The 20,600-nt window shown below is 38.0% G+C and overlaps 2 protein-coding genes across 2 annotated transcripts in view; one reads left to right on the forward strand and one right to left on the reverse strand.

Moving 5' to 3' along the window:
- Positions 1-6,152: 6,152 nt before the first annotated feature.
- Positions 6,153-11,069, forward strand: LOC121313232 (potassium voltage-gated channel subfamily S member 2-like). Its single transcript, XM_041245561.1, has 2 exons — positions 6,153-6,726; positions 8,336-11,069. Exon 2 carries the CDS (start codon positions 8,371-8,373, stop codon positions 9,802-9,804), a length of 1,434 nt encoding a protein of 477 aa, XP_041101495.1. The 5' UTR covers positions 6,153-6,726; positions 8,336-8,370; the 3' UTR covers positions 9,805-11,069.
- A 1,378-nt stretch (positions 11,070-12,447) lies between these two features.
- The window catches only part of LOC121313233 (serine/threonine-protein kinase 3-like), a 132,553-nt gene continuing 124,400 nt past the window's right edge, over positions 12,448-20,600 (reverse strand). Inside the window, exon 11 of the mRNA XM_041245562.1 lies at positions 12,448-18,385. Coding sequence (XP_041101496.1) covers positions 18,227-18,385 — 159 coding nt within the window. The 3' untranslated portion in view covers positions 12,448-18,226. The remainder of the gene's footprint in view (positions 18,386-20,600) is intronic.

Below are 20,600 nucleotides of genomic sequence, written 5' to 3' on the forward strand. Positions count from 1 at the left end.
GGTAGGTGATTAATTAGTAACAAGGATACTGATTCAAGTACATACTGTATAAACTGTATATATAATCTTCACTGTGCCTGTCCTCTGAATGTGTTTGCAGCTAAAACCATAGCTGTTATTTCATATGTAAATATTTTGTGGATTATAGTCTGCAGGCACATATTATCTACAGTCATGTGTTTCTAGGTCACAGATGGATTCTGGCTCCACACGGATGAATGCAATTATACATATATTGTTACTATATTTACTTGACATCAGTTGAAAAAGATGGCTTTTTATACAAGCTATGTAAATGCTATTTATTGCATTTATATAGTGCTTTTTATACAAAAGTATCATAAAGCACTGTACATTATATAGCAGAAAAAAGAACAAAACACTACATTTGTATAGCATGTCACACATACAACTGCCACAGTCAGACCATTTAAATAACAGATTTAAATAACACTATACACATAATAATACAAAAGCAGCAATTTTAAAGTTACATTAAAACCCACTAAGATAAGAAAGCCATTTTATAAAAGTGCGTTTTTAGTCTTGAAAACTATAAAGTCCCAGCTTCCATGACAAACAAAGGCAGATAATTTTGTAATTCCAGAGCTCTACAAGAAAAAGCCCTGCCTCCCGTGTTGCTTTTGTTGACCCTAGGAATAACCAGCAGACCCACATCTTGCGATCTCAGAGTGTGGTTTGGAAGATATAGGTTCAGTAACTCTTGCAAATAAGTAGGTGCTAATCCATTCAGGGCCTTGTAAGTTAACAGCAAAATCTTAAAATCAATTCTATACTGCACAGGGAGCCAGTGTAAAGAGGCCAAAACAGGGGAAGTATGTTCACTTTTTCTGGTTTTAGTCAGAATCCTAGCAGCGGTATTCTGAACAAGCTGCAAGTGGGATACTCTTTTCTGGGGCACCGGAAAAAAAGTGCATTACAATAATCAATTCTAGATGAAACAAAGGCATTCAGTAGTGTCTCGGTATCAGATACAGAAATAATTGGTCTACGTTTGGCTATATTTCTCAAATGGTAAAAAGATACTTTAGTAACTTCTTTAATAAGAGCCTCAAATGATAGGCCAGGATCAAAGATGACTGAACAATTTCTAGTTTAAGTTTTGATGACAGACTGCAAGGTTATATCACATTGTATTGTTATTTAATATTTTAGAGGTTATTAGTTGAGAATATTGTATTATATAATAATGCATATTGTGTAATGAAACTCATTGCAATGCATCTAATGAACGGAATTTGATTTCACTGGGTAATGTATGCGATTTCAGTGTGTACTGTATGAGGTGTCAGTTTGAATTATGTCCCAAATGGCACCTCATACATTTCTACATGTGCCCTGAGCCCTCCCATATACAATGGCTCTCAAAAGTATTAACCCCCTTGGACTTTTCCACATTTTATTGTGTTACAACTTGAAATCAAAATGGATTTAATTAGAAGTTTTTGCCACTGATCAACACAAAACAGCAGCCCTGTTGTTTCTGAATATTTCCTATATCTCACTACACAGCTGTTGTTAATCATATATATTTAATTAAACAACTTTGTAAAAGGACACATTTCACATTGCATTCTAGTTAGATTGTTAACATAGTGCAGCAAAGAACAAATGCTTTCGACTTATACAAGAGATGACTCTACTCACGGAATGAATTGATGAAGAGGTACCGCAGGAAATGATTGCCATAATGGCAGATGGATGAACATTATATTTGGTTGTTATATATTAGTTATTTTTATATGACTTTGATTAAGCATTTGTGAATGTGTTTCAAGACAAAAGCCAGGTGATTACTGTTTCTGCTCTAGTTACTTCAAGGCTCTTCTATAAACCTACAGTCCTGGTCGTGCTTTGCATATTGTAACATGCAATGTGGGTATTGTGCACATCCTAATGGACTAAGACAGTTTAAAAACAATTTTTGATGATAGAATGATCATTACGCTCAATTATGGCAGTATTTTCATTGTAGTCTTTTGGGGACATGTAGTACAGTATCTGCCTTGCGTTCATCCCAGATTTACTCTATCTCTTTACATTAAAATTCCTGAGTAAAAGATAATGAAAAAGGCCCACCTTGCCAAAATGTGAGTTATGTAAAACCTGTGCATGAAATGATGTGTGGGCACACAGGTTGAAAATAGGTTTTCACAGAAACAGAATACCAAATATACATTTATATTCTATGTTACCATAGCAAGAACTGGGAAAAATAAATCCTAATATTATTTCATATTAGACTCCTTCCTACATCATCACCTTCTTCAGTGTGAAGTCAGTGCTGCTTAATGTCAACAGTTGTTATATTTATCACTAATTACAAGTACTGTAAAGTGGACAACAATAGGCTACATTCAAAAGAGAGATATGGGCAATTCAAAACAAACGAGGTTCGCACCAGTAACAGACACATTTAACAAATGTTTTTAAGAGAGCAAGAAAATGAAAATAGAAGAAAACAGATATAAACCTCAGAGTTGTTGGTAATGAGATAGCAATGCACTCATGGCTATGCTACTCATGCATTACGGCTCAAAAACGACTCGAGACATATTATTGTGCAGTAAAATATTCTGACCCTTATACTATTTATATACATATTGTGGAATGCTGCAGCATATCAAAATATCAAAAAAATGCCTTCTGTCATTTTTTAAACAGATACTATAATCCCTAGTTTTCAACCCTGGTTTTCAAATACCCTCAAAAGGTCAATTTCTTTCTTTTTTTTCCTGCCAGTTCTCTTTTTTAATGTATTGCAGTCTGGTCATGAACACAGATTTCAGAGCAGTCATTGTAGCTTCACACTGTTTAGAGTCTCAGAGGCTGTCTACGTAATATCTTATGTGCACTGGGAAACAACGCCTGTTCAAAACAAATATTTTATTCCTGTCTGAAAGAAAAACCCTGACCATTGGGTGCACTTGGTCTAATGCATTTGGTCGCTTTAGATAAATAACTGTTTCAAAAGCTTAATTTGTTTTCTTGTTGCTCCAACATGCCTCTTTTTCTGGGAAACAGTCAGATAAGTGGTTTACTTTGCTTATCGAATAAATCAGTTGCTCTGTACAGACCCAACTTTAGTGCACTAAAGGCTGTGCATTAACAATACTATATATTGCACATTATATCCGGGGGATAACACACAAATCCTTAGATGTTTGTATAAACCACTGTTTCCTTCCTACCATATGCACAATGTTACCTGCTCCTAATACAAATCAATTACGGAATCCCTCAATCTGTCAAATTGTTTTGATTAACATTATGTTTAATAGACACAAATAATCCTCAGGGTCACACAACATATCACTGGAAACAACAAAGTATAGTGACTGAACAATATCTAGCAGAAGAAAGCTAAAAAACTAAACGTGAAAATAAATAAAGTGAGAATGCATAACTCACTTTTGAAATTGCGTTTAAAACACAAACACAGTAGAAGTAATTGCTTCCAAAAAGTTCCTCAAGGCTATTGTGAGGGAGAGATACAGGAAGGTATATTGTCAGTGCATTGTGCACTGGAAGCCAACTTTTAGTATTGTGTACTGTAGCTTGCAACAGTAATATGCTTCCCTGCCTCCCTTCCCAGCAATCACTCTGAAGAGTCATGAAACTACTAAGAATATAAAGTGGTGTTGAAAATGGCTTCACAAGGGTCGTGGACTCAACTAGGTCATCAGTGTGGCGTTAAAGGGAACTGATGGTATGGAGGTGCTATCTTTCTGATACAAAAACTGCAAATAAACTGAAATCCTGTCAACATTATTGAGAAAAGATTTTATGACATTCTCCAGATTCTCAACCCTACCCTCTCCTGGCAATGCTGGGATTGCTTCCCATTGTCAAGCCTATACCATAAATCATTTTGAGGCTACTGAATAATGTTCCTCTTATTGCTTTTGTATTGTACTGCTGGATATATGTGATACAGCTTTACAGCTGCCCACTGAAAAAGAATGTGCTGTTTTCAGATTGCCCCCTGAACAGCCATTAAGCTGAATAACTTCAGTCATTATCGATGAGGCCTGGAATTAAAGCACATTCAAAAGGCTGATTACTAAATATTTTACTGACAACTCAAGCCCCCTGAAATGGCGTCATTTAATTTCACGGCTTTGCAGTAATGGGTGACAAGCAAATAGAAATTAGCCAAATTTAATGCAATTGCTATTGTTTACCATATACATTTAGCCATCATCAATATACACAGTAAAACCAAATGTTTACGAAAAACAAATTATGGGACAAACACATTCATTTAAATTGTACTAGACTTCAGAGACTTATCAAAATGTACCAAAATTAATACTTCAGTGAAAAGGATTTAAATACAAAAATCTGTGATTTGTTTACTTTTTAAACAGCTGTTTTACTGTGCACAGGACTCATATGTCTTCTGAATGATAGATTCACATTGAAATTCTAATGGATTTTTAGTGAAAAAAATAGCCCTCTGCACCAGTTAAATACTGTAGTAGATCTTCATCTTTGGACACTAGAAAGGACAGAGAGAAATGCTTCTCTGCTTTAAAAAACATTAACAATTCACTCATTTTGTACTTGGATTGCACAAACACATACTAAATGCACATCAATATAACGCTGTGCTTCTGCAAATGTCAGAGAGATAAAAAAATAAATAAAAAAAACATGGTACAAAGGGCACACTTTAAATAAGTCTACAGAGATAGTGCAGCTGTGCAATTCTACAGCACCAGGTGTCCAAAATAAAACAAATAAAGCAGCATTGTCCATCACTGATTGTGCATTTGTCTATTTGTGAGCTGTATTGCATACAACCTTTTCAATTACGTTTTCAGTAATAATACAATCCTAATACAACTATTCAATTGTTTCAGTGATTTACACAGTACTGCAAAAGCAAGAAGATGGGTTGGCAGCATTGCAAGAATTAAAAAACCTACAGGTGGTAATGGGCACCATGCAGAAGGATGAGTCATCAAGTTGAGTCCTCTTCGATGTTTAGTCATTAGGCTAGTCTAGTTCTATTGTTTTGAATGCCCACCGTTTTATAGCAAATTGAAAACCATCAACAAGGTTTTGCATTTTCAGGAAATAAATGCGATAACTGAAGGCTGTGCAGTATGTTGGGAACTACCTCTCCCATACAGAATACCCCCCAATGAAGCCAATTACACAGTCCCAGGCTACAAGCATCTTAAGATAACAACTGTGCTGGAGTAATCTTTTAATAGGAATTGCTGGATGCTTTAATCTCTGGGAAGCCTCCGAAAATCAGCAAATCCAGTGTTGCAAAGCTGGAGTGAAGGATCTTATTAAGGATGATCACAGATGTCCCTAAAACAAGTAGGCATGGGCCATGTGTTCCCACATGATCGCCAGACTGTCCAAGCTGAGGAGCTAATCCAGTCATTGAAAGCACCCCAGGTTCCCTTCAACTGCAAGCAAGAGTTCTTCAACATCCCTGGCTTGATACAATACCTCGCTGTGTCCTATAAAACTATTATAATCAGTTAAGATTGTTAGGCTGTCCTTTTACACCTTGACAAATGTCCCAGAAGGAAGTAAGCCATGTTACAAATGTCCAAGTAAACAGGTGCAGCAGGAGTGTACAGAATATACAGGACCGACTATTTAAAGTTTCATACAAAAAATAAATAAAAAATACAAAATACGTTTAAAAAGCAGCTCTTCCTTTCAACAAAAGGCTACTAGTATTTCATTTAAATTTTTCCCTTTATGGTAAATAGTGTCAGCAAAAATTGTATGGTACTTCATACTATTTAGATATTGGAGAAACTGAAGAAATGCAAGCGTTCTATAGAAGCACAGGTATTCAAACAGCTGTCACGGTATAAACAGCAAGGAAATTGTATACATTACATGGACTGTTAATGGATATTTAAAAAACCATGCCCCCCCCCCCACCTCTCCTTGCATAGTGCGTATTGTATCATCAAGTTTAAATTTCAGACTGCATTTGATTGACGGTGAAGTGCAGAAAACGTGCAAAATAATCTTGATCTATATGGAAGAGAAGGAGGCAGGCGTTTTCTTTCATGACACACCTCACAGCAGATGCGTTAATGTATTCCGCGTATGGCTTGGCTTACATGACTTCATGCACAATAAATTGCATTTTCTATTCTTGGAAACGCTACCTTAGCCCTACAGTATATATAAACCAATAAACTGAAGAAATGAATCTGCGGCTTAGACGATTGACTTCAAGATAGGTGAAAGAATTCGTCTTTGAGCTAAATAAAATAAAATAGTCTGGAACAGAAAGTGTAATGCGTTAGGCTATTTAAAGGTAACCTTTCTGAACCGACAACTAACCTCCACAAATCAAATCTCCCAAGATTCTTTATTTTATATTTTTTTAGTCGTAACTGCAGACGAATTCCCGACTGCTGCCTTGGAGCTGTCTCTTCAGCACCACAGTGATGTTTTAATTATTCCAACTACTGCTACAGTACGTGTTGCTGCGCTGTGCTGGAGTAGATTACAATAAGGTTTCCCGAGACAGCTTCAGCATAGGGATAAGACATAAACAGAAAGCTTCGCGCGGATCCTGATGTAAAACAAATAACAAAACTGGCACCAGAACAAAAAAGAGCTTGGAGACTACAATCTAAAAAAGAAAATAAATCTGCTGGACTAAATGGAGGTAAACAGCTTGCTGCTTCCCACCACACAGTAAATAACTTATTGCAGGTAAGGCATTGGTTGGAAACCGATTTGATTTATATATATATATATATATATATATATATATATATATATATATATATATATATATATATGGGTAGGTAGGTTGGGTCAACACAAACTAAAGGTTCAATGCTATAATGTAATATTTACATTATTTTGTAAAATGCACTTCAATACACTGAAGGAGAAGGTAAAATACTGATTTGAAACCTCTGGGTTTCATTTGTTTTTCTACTGTGCTGTGTTATGTAAATACACAAGAGAAAAAAAGCTGTCTTTGAAAATATGGGCTGTATTTATAGGTTAGCTACAGATAACAGGGCTCTGTTCCAGGTCCTTTGTTATTTTCAATACAAATGCTACTGTTAGGTGATATCGGCACACACGGAGTGAACTTCCATTGCTATGCTGATGATTCCCAGCCCTATCTGTCCCAAAAGCCAGGAAATACTTCTGCTGGGGAGTTACTTGCTGCTTGTCGTGCAGACATCAAGTGTTGGATGTCTCAGAATTATTTAATGCTTAATTTCAGATAAAACAAAGGTTAAGCTAATGGGATCTCAGAACCAACAAAACAATGTGGGATTAAATTAGTTTGACAATAGTTCTCTCTCATTAAATCTTAAACTAGAAATTAAACATCTGGGGGTAATCTTTGATCCTGATCTGTCATTTGAGACTCCTTTTAGGGAAGTTTCTAAAGTTTTTTTTTTTTTTACCATTTGAGAAAAATAGCCAAACTTGGACCAGTTATTTCTGTATCTGAGACTAATGCATGCTTTTGTTTCATCTAGAATTGATTACTGTAATGCACTCCTCTCTGGAATCCCAAAAGGTGTGGTGTCTCTTAGCTCATTCACAATACTGCCGCTAGAATTCTGACTAAAACCAGGAAAAGTGAATATGTTACCCCTGTTTTAGCCTCCTTACACTGGCTCCCTGTGCAGTATAGAATATATTTTAAGATTTTGCTGTTAACCTATAAAGCCCTAAATGGATTAGCACCTAGTTATTTGCAAGAGTCACTGACCCTGTATCATCCAAATCATGGGGCTACTGGTATTCCTAGGGTCAACAAAATTAACATGGGAGGAAGGACTTTATCATGCAGAGCCCCTAAATCATGGAATGCCCTCCCTTCTTTCATCAGGGAAGCTGGGACTACTACAGTTTTTAAGTCAAGACTGAAAACATACTTTTATAAAACAGCTTTCTTATCTTAGTGGGTTTTTAATGTAACTTTAAAAGTTGTTTAACATTTTTTTTTTAAATATGTATATTTTTTTTTTTTTTAAATGTGCTATTTAATATGTAGCAGTTAAGTGTGTGACATGCCTGATGACCTTTTACAAAGGTATTGTGTTGTATAAATGTTTGTTTGTTTTTTATGTACTTTGTGATACTTTGATATGAAAAGCACTACAGTATATAAATGTAATAAATAAAATAACATGAATAAATAAGTAAATAAAAGGAAACCTGTGTTAAAAAATGAATGCTCTTCAAATTTGCTGAGCATTTTTAAATGATCTAGGGGAATTGGTTGAAGAAGCCACACATTGTTACAATACAGCTGCATTACCTTTAGCTTTTTTTTTCCTTTTTCCTTCAGACAGTTTCCTGTGTATCTGAATTCTTCATTTCAGCATGACAGGTCAGAGTCTGGAAGACCCATCAGAAGTCAATTTGGAAAACAATGAAATAAGCATAAATGTGGGAGGCTTTAAGAAAAAGCTAAGGTGGAACACCCTGTCCCGATTTCCCGAAACAAGGCTGGCCAGGCTACTGAGCTGCCAGTCCAAAGAGTCTATACTAGAATTGTGTGATGATTATGATGACACAGAAAAGGAGTTTTACTTTGACAGAAACCCCACCCTGTTCCCTTATGTTTTAAATTTTTACAACACCGGCAGGCTTCATGTGATGGCAGAGCTCTGCATTTTCTCTTTCAGCCAAGAGATAGAATACTGGGGCATAAACGAGTTCTTCATCGACTCCTGCTGCAGCACCATGTACCATGGAAGAAAAATAGAGCCAGAACAAGAAGACTGGGATGACAAAAGTGAAGACGAGAGCACCACCTCTTCCTTCAATGAAATCCTTGGCTTCTACAACAATGCTTCTAAGTTTGATAATCAGCCCCTGGGGAATGTCAGAAGGAGGATCTGGTTAATGCTGGACAACCCTGGCTATTCTATTCCAAGTAGGATATTCAGTTTCCTTTCAATATTGGTGGTCCTGGGGTCTATAGTTACCATGTGTTTGAACAGTATGTCTGACTTTCAGAAATTTGACAGTGAAGGGAAACCAGTAGAGGACCCCATGTTTGAAATGGTGGAGCACTTTGGAATTGGGTGGTTCACTTTTGAGTTGGTGGCAAGGTTCACAGTTGCACCAGATCTCCTCAGATTCTTTGAACACCCTTTAAATCTCATAGACCTGATGTCAATCTTACCTTTTTATCTGACTCTCTTCATCAACCTGGTGGTAGAGAGCAGCCCGGCTCTTGCAAATCTTGGACGTGTGGCTCAGGTTCTAAGACTCACAAGGATCTTCCGGATCTTGAAACTTGCTAGACATTCAACAGGGCTCAGATCCCTTGGAGCCACCCTCAAGAACAGTTACAAAGAGGTTGGCCTCCTTTTGCTGTATTTGTCTGTCGGGGTCTCCTTTTTCTCAGTGGTGGCCTACACCATTGAAAAAGATGAAAACTATGGACTGACCACCATCCCTGCCTGCTGGTGGTGGGCCACGGTCAGCATGACCACAGTGGGCTATGGAGATGTGGTCCCAGGATCCATAGCAGGCAAGCTAACCGCATCTGCCTGCATATTAGCAGGGATCCTGGTGGTAGTGCTTCCCATCACGCTTATTTTCAACAAGTTTTCCCACTTCTACAAAAGACAAAAGCAACTGGAGTCTGCAATGAGGAGCTGCGACTTTGACGAGGGAATAAAGGAGGTGCCTTCTATTAATCTGAGGAACTATTACGCACACAAGGTGAAATCCTTAATGGAAAGCCTTTCAAATATGAGCCGGATTTCACCCAGTCAACAGAGCCTTAACAATTCAATACTCTGAAGGTGACCAAAGCAAAGGTCGGTGTAAGAGGTAGTGTACTTCGCTTCCTAACATTTCATTAAAAAAAAAAAAAAAAAACTGAAACTAGTATTTCATGTTCTCTTGGAAAGATTGCATAGATTTACCCAACTAAAAGGCATCAGCAAATTGGAATACATTTTTTACTGTTGAAAAACGACATGAGGAACATCTCCAAATGCACCAATGAGTGGCTGCTACATAGTTATAAATGATATTATAATCTTTTGGAACCAATGTAAATGTTTGTTTTATGTTTTGACAGTATAAAGAAATAGCATGGACCATTCTGTATTGACAATGGACTGTAGAAAGACGGCTAGCTCAGTAACTTCTTGTTCAAGCACATTAAAATGACAAAATGGTATATCTGAAGTAAATGTGCAGTATTTTATATCCAGCTCATGAAGTCTATTATTCACCTAATTTAAAAAAAAAAAAAAAAAAAAAAAACACCTGTGTATAGAAAAAGAAGTGAGCCAATACAGAAGAATATTATTGCATATTAAAAAACTTGGGGCTTGTCCTCTTGGAGTTGCCAGCAACAGATGATGTGTTGAATCAAATGTACGAGCAACATGTTCTTTTACAAAGCAGCTAAAAACTGGTTAATTTTGTGTTAGTTTTACCATTATAAAAGTTTACTGTAGTAAAAGCACAGCAAATGTGATAAAGAATGTGAAAGCATGGTAAAATATAAGTAAGCATTGCAAAGCCCAGAGCAGTATGGTAAAGCAAATTAAGAAAAACATGCATAGTACACCCATGGAAAAACTGCAAAAGAAAGCTCCATGCAAAAATACCATGGTTTAAAAAAAAAAATTAAAAAAAAAAAAAGTATGGCCTTTGCTCCATAAAAGTAACTAACAGGTTGGTAATTATTTTTTGTGTTGGTATTTTCAGTGTGCTAGTATTTCACATGTGTGATTCACTGCCCTGAAAACAAAGCTTTCAAGTTACTTTGTATAACAGTGTACTGCATTAACAGCTTGCTGGCTCATAATGATACGCAGCAGTTGTATTAAATCCAGATCATTTGTAGTACAGAACACCTGTGGGTTAAGATGGGTTACTTCAACCCATTCCATAAAAACAGTCAAGATAAAAGGTATTTTTCAACAAAATTTAAAAGCTTGTCAAGATTCAGATCAGTGGGGGCTCCCAACTGGCGCATCCATTAAAGCCACTCCCCGTGGAGTGCAGGATGTACCCTATAGCCTGGGGATCGCTGGTTCAAGTCCAGGTTATGCCATCGCCAATCGTGGCCAGGAGTTCCCAGGGGGCAGAGCACAATTGGCCGAGCGCCGCCTGGGTGGGGAGGGTTTAGGTTGGCAGGGTAATCCTCAGTTCACCGCACACCAGTGACTCCTGTGGCTGACAGGGCACATGCAGGTCTGCTGCAGAAGCCACTCAGACCTGTGTTGTCCTCTGGCAGTATGGGTCTGGTGGTTTCACAGCAGACCTGCAACGCAAAAAAAGACGGCTTGGCAGGACACATTTCAGAGGACACGTGTGTCTGCCACCATTTCCCGAATCAGCGTGGGAGTTGCAGCGGTGAACCGGGATAAAAATAATAATTGGGCATTTCAAATTGAGGCGAAAACCAGGGTGAAAACCATTGGCAACGATTAAATTAAAAAAAAAAAGATTCAGATCAATGGCTAATTTCTCATTTGCTCAAGGATGTGTAACAGACATAAATAGTGTAAGAGCCCCCTTCTACTCCACCAGCACAGATCCTTCCATTCACATACCGTCATTGTATACTGTATTTCCTAGCATGGGATAAGCCAGAATTTATTATTGCGTTTTTTTTTTTTTTTTTAAACCAATACATCTTAGACCAATACACACAATCCACCAATATATTACACAATATAAAATCTGAAAACAGTATCTGGTAATTGTGTCAAAACAATTAATGAATGTATGTATCCTTTGTTAGTCTCTGTGTTACTGTAAAATATGGTTTTATTAACTTACAAATCTTAGAAAAAGACATCTCGGCTTCATCAACTGCATGTGCTTTCCAAATGTGAGTGAGCAGCATGGATAATTTAATTAACTTATTTTTTAAAAAATAAATAAATAAAAACAGCATGCATTGTGTTGTATGCATAACCATGAATTGTGTTGTTTCATGTTTATAAAAACTGTTAATTTGCTTAAAGTTATACTTCCCAAACCACCAGGGGTAAAAAAAATAAATAAAAATAATAACAAAAAATGTTAAAATAATAAAGAATATTACATTTTGTTGTGCAAATGATTTTTTTAGTAGCGATGTGCAAACAAATACTACACAGTAGTCTCTCATTAATAAACATTTAAGGAAAAAATAGAGACAGCTCTAAATGTTTTACACATGGATGTTTTTTTTTTTTTTTTTTTTTGATAGTGTGGTCCAGATTATAGGTCATTTAAGACTCTACTGGGGTCCAGGTTTCAGAGAGTCTATTGTACCTGGACATGTCATATTACTGTAACATTTTTCAAATCCAAATACAACCAAAAAAAATTAAAAAAAAACACAAAAAAAAACAGTGGGTAATCTCTAAGAAGTTGCCCAACAGTAAAGGGGAGTTGGATACACAACGTGAGAGCAGAATGGTTGAAGGGCAAAGCTCTTTAATGTGTTCAGTAGGAAAATACATTTCAGAAAATAACTTAATGTCTTCATTGAGAGGTTACAGACCCATTTAGAATGTGCACAAAGTCTTAAACACCACATGAAGTAAATATGAAGCAAATAACTACACAGCTAGAACTGCAACCTATGAGAAATCAAGCTTGACTAACAATAGCATACAATAATTTAAAACTCAACTGGAAAAGATATTCAGTTTTTCTGAAAACAAACTCTGGCAAACATTTCAATGAGAAACATCACCTTATCTCATTTGTAATCTAGTTTATTTTAATTCCTACTGAATGGGGTGACATACTATACAGAAGTAATACAAGAGAGGTCAGATTGACAGTCCTGGTCTCTAAGTGTGAAGATCTTTAAGTTTTATTTAAAATTTCAAATTGTAAATTCAATACCATACTTTGGATTGAATATGAACAATATACTAAAAAAACATGATCCTGTTCACTGCTTTTTAAACATTTCTAAACTCCATTTGTTTCTTTTTTAAAAAACAAATAAACTACAGTAATAGCGTGCTCTGGAGATCCAGACAGCATTATGTCTGCTAACCACAGACAGTGATTCGGCCTCCACTCCAATACAACTTTTTATTGAATCGGTTTGCATCCCAAAAGGAGAGTACTGTTCTTGTTCATTTAGCTTTATAACTGGGTTACAGAAAACTGATGATCACTGGTAAAATATGATCATAGTCCAATTTACAAGGAAACGAAGAATGGAAAAATCTGTATGTCCTAGATTAACATGAGAGCTTAAAATCAGTTTGTCAGATATTGCCAACAAGGTTGCTAGTAAACATCAATCATCGTCCTTTATTTGTTTGCGCATACCTTCTACAAAGTCTATGTTAATTGATCTCTCTAGTGTATCACAACGACTGCATGATGGAGCTGTTGCAGATGTAACAACTTTTAATAGACTTGAACCTACATTTATTACGACCTTGTCACGCACCTTGTACTGTAAAAAGACAATATAGCCTTTAACTACAACTTCATGCAATCCACTACTGAAATCAATTCCTTACTGACAATGCCGATCTAAATCTCAGTATACCATCCTTAATTAACACCAGCATTTATCTTTCTGTCAATACTAGAAAACTCATTAGGGACTCTCTGCTCATTAAAAGACATGGTCAATTACAAAGTCAGCACACAACTCAAGGCAGTGCAAAAGGTGCAGACTTATGGTTAGTTTTACGAAACTATTAAGAAACAACCTGGGCAAACTCAGGAGCTCATAAACTAAAACATAAATGTTTTTTTAATATATGGTTTTGAGAGATTATTAGTATTTTATAGATTTTAGGAAAAGATGTGCAGGAAATCAAACCTAAAATTTTAAATTTCCAGGAAATACCCAGGCAAAGTTAAAATAATACTTTGAAACTCTTAAATCATTTAACTATTTTGTACATCATTTCATTTTTAAGAACACAAACAGCTAGTTCTGAGTTTGTAATTAAATGTTTTGTTTTTTTTTCACTCCAAATGTATTTACATCATAAAATAAATAATGTTTGAATGTGACTGGCTTAAAACAAAGGTCGTATTCATAAAGCACTGGCATCCATTACAAAGCGGTTACCAAGACATGCTTCAGCAAACAATTTTAAAAGGGCAACAATTTATTTAACAGACAGCACATAGGAAACAGACAGTAATTACAGAAATAAACCTAAAGCTGCTGTGAATGCATGTCCAACATACCAAGTGGTCCCTGTAAGGAGCTAATTATCCTATTTCTAAATCATTACACATTATTGTTTCCCCATTTGTTTTTTAAAAGGGGTAATAAATCAAGGTTTGAAAAACAATCTTAACTCTCATTAGCATAACAACATTCTGGCCAGTGCCCTGTCATTTTTTCCTGCTCCCCAGGTTAGCTATATCCTTAATTATCTTGTAGACAAATAGATAAACTTTTCACTTAAGATACAGAAACTAGCGGCTAACCCGATGGGATATAATAACCAATTGAAGAGCAATAGTTCCACATAGTTGCAGCAAAAACATTAAAAAACATATATTATTCAGAGCTTGACAGCTGCTGAATTTATGAGATGAAATGCATCCATTACACAATGGGTTAACCTACTACACCCGATTTAACTTAGCACTGTGCCATACATTTTCTTCAGCCTACTGCATAGTATGTACGCAGCAACCAAAGAATTGAAAAAGATACATTTCTATTTCACGGAACCAGGGTTATGATAATAACTTAACACTCTCTTTGAAGTATGAAATGCATTCCATTACAAAATGGGTAAGTAAATCACAAGGACATGACTTGCAGAACAGCCAATTTGGTGAGACCGAAAATTATAAGGCACGGTAACGTCCACAGTGCGCATAATTACCTGAGACGCCGCTGTCAACATTCTGGTTCCAAAGTCAGCATTCTGAGGATCCAGGACATTAAGCCTGTAAAACCTTGTGAAAATGTGGCCCACACCACTACATTGTAAATGTCAGAGACCGAAACACCCAGAAACAACGCCCAACACCCCTGGTGGAATGACCTGTGACCTCTTGACTGACTCCATGATCCAACTGGACAGCCTCTGTTTTAATAGGGCATGACCTTGGTTTTTAGCTCCAAAGCATATAAACAGTTGCTAAGATTGCCGCCGTCTTTTTGTCCTGTCAATGTATTACACTAGTGCCCTAACCGGACAAAGCGTATGGAGCCGACGCTCCTCATCTAACTGGAATGGTGGAGGATGAAAAGTCTTGTGTGTAGAGGTGTCGACTCCCAGCAGACCCCCATTCCCCAGAACGAGGAACCAGGTGGGACAATGAGCAGATTCCAAGAAGGCAAAGAGGTCAACCTCTGCTCTCCTGAACCTGTCCCAATCGGGCTCATCACCAAGGAAGGATAGGAGGTCTGCTCCTGGCAGATGAATCACTCTCTGAGAGAGCAGGTGCGCATGAGCCCACAACAAAGATTTTGTGGGCTAACCAATGGAGACGGGGCGAACACAGGCCGCCCTGGTGGTTGATGTACGCCACCACAATTGTGTTGTCCATCCTGATCAACATGTGTCTCCCCTGCACCTACTGGAAGAAACTCTGTAAGGCCATAAGAACTGCCTGTAGCTCCAGGATGTTTATGTGCAGCCCCACCCAAGGGGGCTGCCAAAAACCTTGCGCTCCTCGTCTGTTCCACACAGCGCTCCAGCCTGAGCCAGAGGCATCTGTGGTGATCACCTCTCGTCTGGTGATACTGCCCAATGCCACATAGACACAGATGAGCGGGCTGTTTCCACCACGAGAGGGCCTCCATACAGTGTCAGGGCATCGATAGGCGGAGATGTGGTTGCAAGAGGGGATAATTCACCCTGCGATTGAAACAAGGTTGGAGGGGGCGCATGCGTAGAAGACCCAATTGAAGGATCTGGGATGCTGCTTCCATCAGGCCCAGAAGCCTCCGGAAAGTGACGACCTCCCATGACACGGCGGGGTGAATCAGCCTCTGGATTCTGTCTTCTGACAGAGTGGCGATCACGCTGCTTGAGTTCAAGCAGGCTCCCAGGTAAATGGTAATCTGGGACGGTACCAGCTGGCTTTTAGTCAAGTTCACCATCAGGCCGAGCCTGTCGAGTTGAGCGGTCACCAGTTCTGAATGAACTACTGCCTGCACTGAAGATTCGGAGCATATGAGCCAGTCGTCCAGATAGTTGAGCACTCCGATGCCTTGCAGCCTCAGAGGGGCCAGGACAACCTCCATGCACTTCAAAAAGGTGTGAGGGGCTAGAGAAAGGCAGAACGGCAGAATACAAGAACTCGTAAGCAGTCCCTGAAAAGGTTTGGGACATGGAAGTAGGGTCTTTCAAGTCCATCGTAGTGAACCAGTCACCCGGTCTGACAGACCACAGGAGCTGTTTTATTGTCAGTATCTTGAACTTCCTGAGCCTCAAGAACAGATTGAGCTGTCTGAGGTCGAGAAAGGGTCGTAGGCCGCCGTCCCTTTTCTGCACCAGGAAGTACCTGGAATCAGAGGGGTCTATCACTTGAATAACCCTTCTTTGTAACAGGGTCTTCACCTTTTGGAACACCACCAGGGCATCTTGAGGGTTGGATACAGAAGTCGTAACCACTCATGAAAAGGGGGGAGGGCCCTGTTTGAAATATAGTGAGTAGCCGAGCTGTACTTTAGTGAGCACCCAGATGTCCGTGATGCTTGATCACCAGTAATCCACCTGTGGTAGCAAACCGTAGGACTTCTGCTGAGGCCACCCCTATGGTGGGGAGCCCCCTGACCTACAGCCACTGCCGGTCACTAAGTCTGGGGCTTCTGAACCCTAGGGCGCCAAGGCACTGTTTGCTTCCTGGCTTGAGGAGCCTTTTTGGGCAGCAAGCGAACCAGCCCTTTGGTGGATTCGCGTGCCTTCTGGGATCCCACCGCTGGACCGAATGCATGGCTTGGTGTGACCGTGGCATCCAAAAGGGAGGCCTTGTTCCCATCAGGCAGTCGTGCCTGGGAGAGCCAAAGCTGCCGTTAAGCAGCTATCAGTGTTATGAGGCCTCGACCATGAGACAAGCCCGCTGCTGCCAGAAGGCCGTGAAAACAGACTCACAGTGAAAAACACAATGAAATTATTTAAACAATTTTTTGCTTCAGCGTTTATCCCAAGGGATGGGGTGGAAACAAGCAGTAATATAATAAGACAGGCTTATCTGACTGCTTCTGGTCGAAGATAGTGAATTTTCACTCTTTCGAATGCTGAGTCCCTCTCTGAGTATAGCTGAAAGGCTGAAATAGAAAATGGCGCTGAGCGTCATCCTGCAAGCAGTTTTGTCTCCTGCGGGGAGACGCAGCTTTGGTATAAGTATTCAGTTGAAATTGGGTGTAATAGGTTAATCCATTGTGTAATGGAATATGTTAAATTAAATTATATTAAATTTTAGCTGCATTCAAATTTAAAATAAAAAAGCAATGTCAACCCGGTTATTAGAGGAATGAGACGTTACGGTATTGCTGCCAAAAGCTTACAAGTAGAGCCTGAATCAACATGGTTTTTCCTCTATTGGTAGAGATTCAGCAACTCAGGCTGGTGTTAATTCCTGATGATCAGCTGTACTGAGATACTTCTGTCATCACTCAAGACTCCCACACCTGCTGGATTCAATATGTACACTGTCAACGATGCTATCAATGTTTTGCTCCATACTGAGATTCTGCTAGGAAAGTTTAACACCAAAAAGTTGTTTGAATTAAAGTTATTCTTAGAAAATGATTATTTATATAGAAGCCTTGATTATTACCCTTTTAAGCTAACATTCCAGTCTGGCTTTTTTCCCCACTGTTTGTTCCCTGAATGGGGGAGTGCTGCAGTACCAACTAGTTAAAGCAGTACACAAAATCAAATAGACTAAAAAGGCACCCAATCTTCATCTGCTGTTGTTAGTGCAACAGGTTTCCTAGACAATTCCCTTCGGTTTGTACTTCTGTGTGTCTTTTAGAATCCGATTCATCCACAATGCGTTACTAAAAACATCCAGTGAAAAAAAAAAAAGACATGAATGCCCAAAATCTTGCATCTTAACCAAGCCTTCATTTAAATACATTTTAAGCACAACTTAACGTTTTCTACTGTCCGTATGGTGTTGACGAATAAGACTGTTGGAAATAGGAATGGCTGCTTTAAATGATGCCCTTTAATAAAAATGACCTGTTTTTTAAGATAGCCAGAATACATTATGCATTTGCAGTCTTGTAGGAAAGTAATGTCCGGGGCATCCTTTAGAAATTCTGCTGCCTGCGCTTCTTGGCATCCATGGCATCCAGGATGGGCTGTCGCTTTGCTGTGTATCGCTGGCGCAGCTCCTCGATCTCTCGCTCCATCATGGGGTCCAGGGCGGTCAGTCTCATCTGCAGCTCTTCGAAACTCAGGTTCTTCAACTGGAATAGAGACAGAGAGAGAGAGAGAGAGAGAGAGAGAGAGAGAGAGAGAGATAACTATAACGCAAAGAAATGCTTAATGGCAGTGCCACTTGTGATTTGGTCAAAACTCTGCAGCAAGAACGGAGCTAATGCCTGGAGAACTGATCGCACAGTTACTCCCTCAACAAACACCTGATCAAATGATTCATGATCCTTTTCTTATTGGTACTGAAATGAAGTGGCGACCCACAAGATGAAAGGTTGCATATTCTATTGACAATCCATTGAGTCACTGCTTCATCACAACAACCTTAGAAAACATTCAATACAAGAAACTGGTGTAGTTACAAAGACTGAAGCTCCACTTTCATACTCAAGATCCTTTTGTTTTTTATGCTTTTCTTTGTTTTGTTTACATTATTTCATCAGACAGCATGAATCTGTTTTCCATTAAATACCAATAAAAATGATCCTCTTAATAAACAACAAACATATTCAAAGCAGAATTAAGATGTTTTTGGAAATAAAACATTAGGTTCAAAATCATAAGCAATTTTAAAAGATGAATTCATGTTATGTCAAGAAAGACACAGATCGGGTTGTAACAGAGGAGATTTTCCATCACCTGTGATCCCATATGGTCATGAATTACAGGCTGGGTTGGGCAAAATACTCAGGAAATGTATTTTCAATACAAAATACAATTGTATTCGGAATATTTGAAATAACAAAATACATTTAATAAACAAAACATATATATATATATATATATATATATATATATATATATATATATATATATATATATATATATATATATATAATATGGATAATAAGACCTGAACCTGAACATTTTGGAATGCTTTTGGACGATTGTTATAAGTGTAACCCTTCAAAGCTGCTGTTTAGGAAATATGTGGGGGTTTTAGCATTTTGATAAAGGACTCCTCAGAGACAATTACTGTTCCAAGCAACTTTATTTTTTTGCTACTAAGATGCAGTTTTAAAATAAACCCACATCCTTTCTTGGGTCTTCAAGAAAATGAAGGATCTCCAGCTCAGCTTTGTTGCTTGTTGTTGAGGGAGTTCTTATCTGGAAAACATCTTTGCTATCCATAAAAACAAAGAAGTCATTTTCTTCCTCTTCAAGGGGTCTCCCACTAGAAGATTCTGATACAAGACCCAGCTCTTCAGCAGCCTGAAGCATTAGCTGATGGAATCTTCTGGTGTCTCCAGAGCATCACTGTTGATTTAAGTTACTCCCAAGACGAACTGGTGTGTGCATTTTCTTTTTTATTTTTTTTATCGAATACGCGATCACTATAATTAGATTTTATACAGCTGCAGGTTAATATTTAAACTATTACTGACAATGTATTTTGGAGTATTTTGAAATTACAAAATACTCAGGAAGTGTATTTTTGATGCAAAATGCTTCTAAATTGGCATTTACATTACAAATTATAAAATACAAATGTAATGAAAATACCTATTTTAATTACATGTATTTTAGATACTGCCCAACTATGATTACAGGATGGAGTAGATGTAGGCTTATCAGCTAATCAACAACTGTTTCCAATAAAGAATGAACCTGTTAATATACAATCTGTCCTTGCTACACGTATACAAAAAGATGCACTATAATGTCTGTTAGTTTCTTCTGTAAGATGTGCTCAGTATTATTACAAGAAAGACAGATCCTCAAGTTATTCCATGGTAAAAAAATAAAAAAAAGGTTTGCATTACTTACAAACAACAACCTCAAAACAAAAAAAACACATTTCACGGGACAAGATGGTGCAACTGCAGTCTGACACTAGTAACATGCAACTATGTAACTAGTAAGAATGACACCATTTCTGAAGACTGGAGGGGTCTCACCTTTGTGTCATGCTATTTTGGTAGTACCTTAGGGGTAATTTGAGTTTCTATGTAGTTTTCTTCAAGGGAGATAAATTCTCAGTGCAAATACAAGTTACCTAATTAGTATTACAATATGGGATGGTATATTTAAATGCTTGTCTGCTTCCAGTTTGGTCTTGCGCGACTACTGATATCAAGCAGCGTTCTTTCTTAAACTGGGTTTCCACAAAGTTTTTGGTCACTACAAAAAACAAAAGTATGAGAAAACAAAAACCCATATAGCATTACACAAATACACCCCCCCACCCCCCCACCCCCCCAAAAAAGCGCTGTGTACTATCAATGTATTATTTGCAAAACATGTTTT

This window comes from Polyodon spathula, chromosome 3 (genome assembly GCF_017654505.1).
Source record: "Polyodon spathula isolate WHYD16114869_AA chromosome 3, ASM1765450v1, whole genome shotgun sequence".
Lineage (NCBI taxonomy): Eukaryota > Metazoa > Chordata > Actinopteri > Acipenseriformes > Polyodontidae > Polyodon > Polyodon spathula.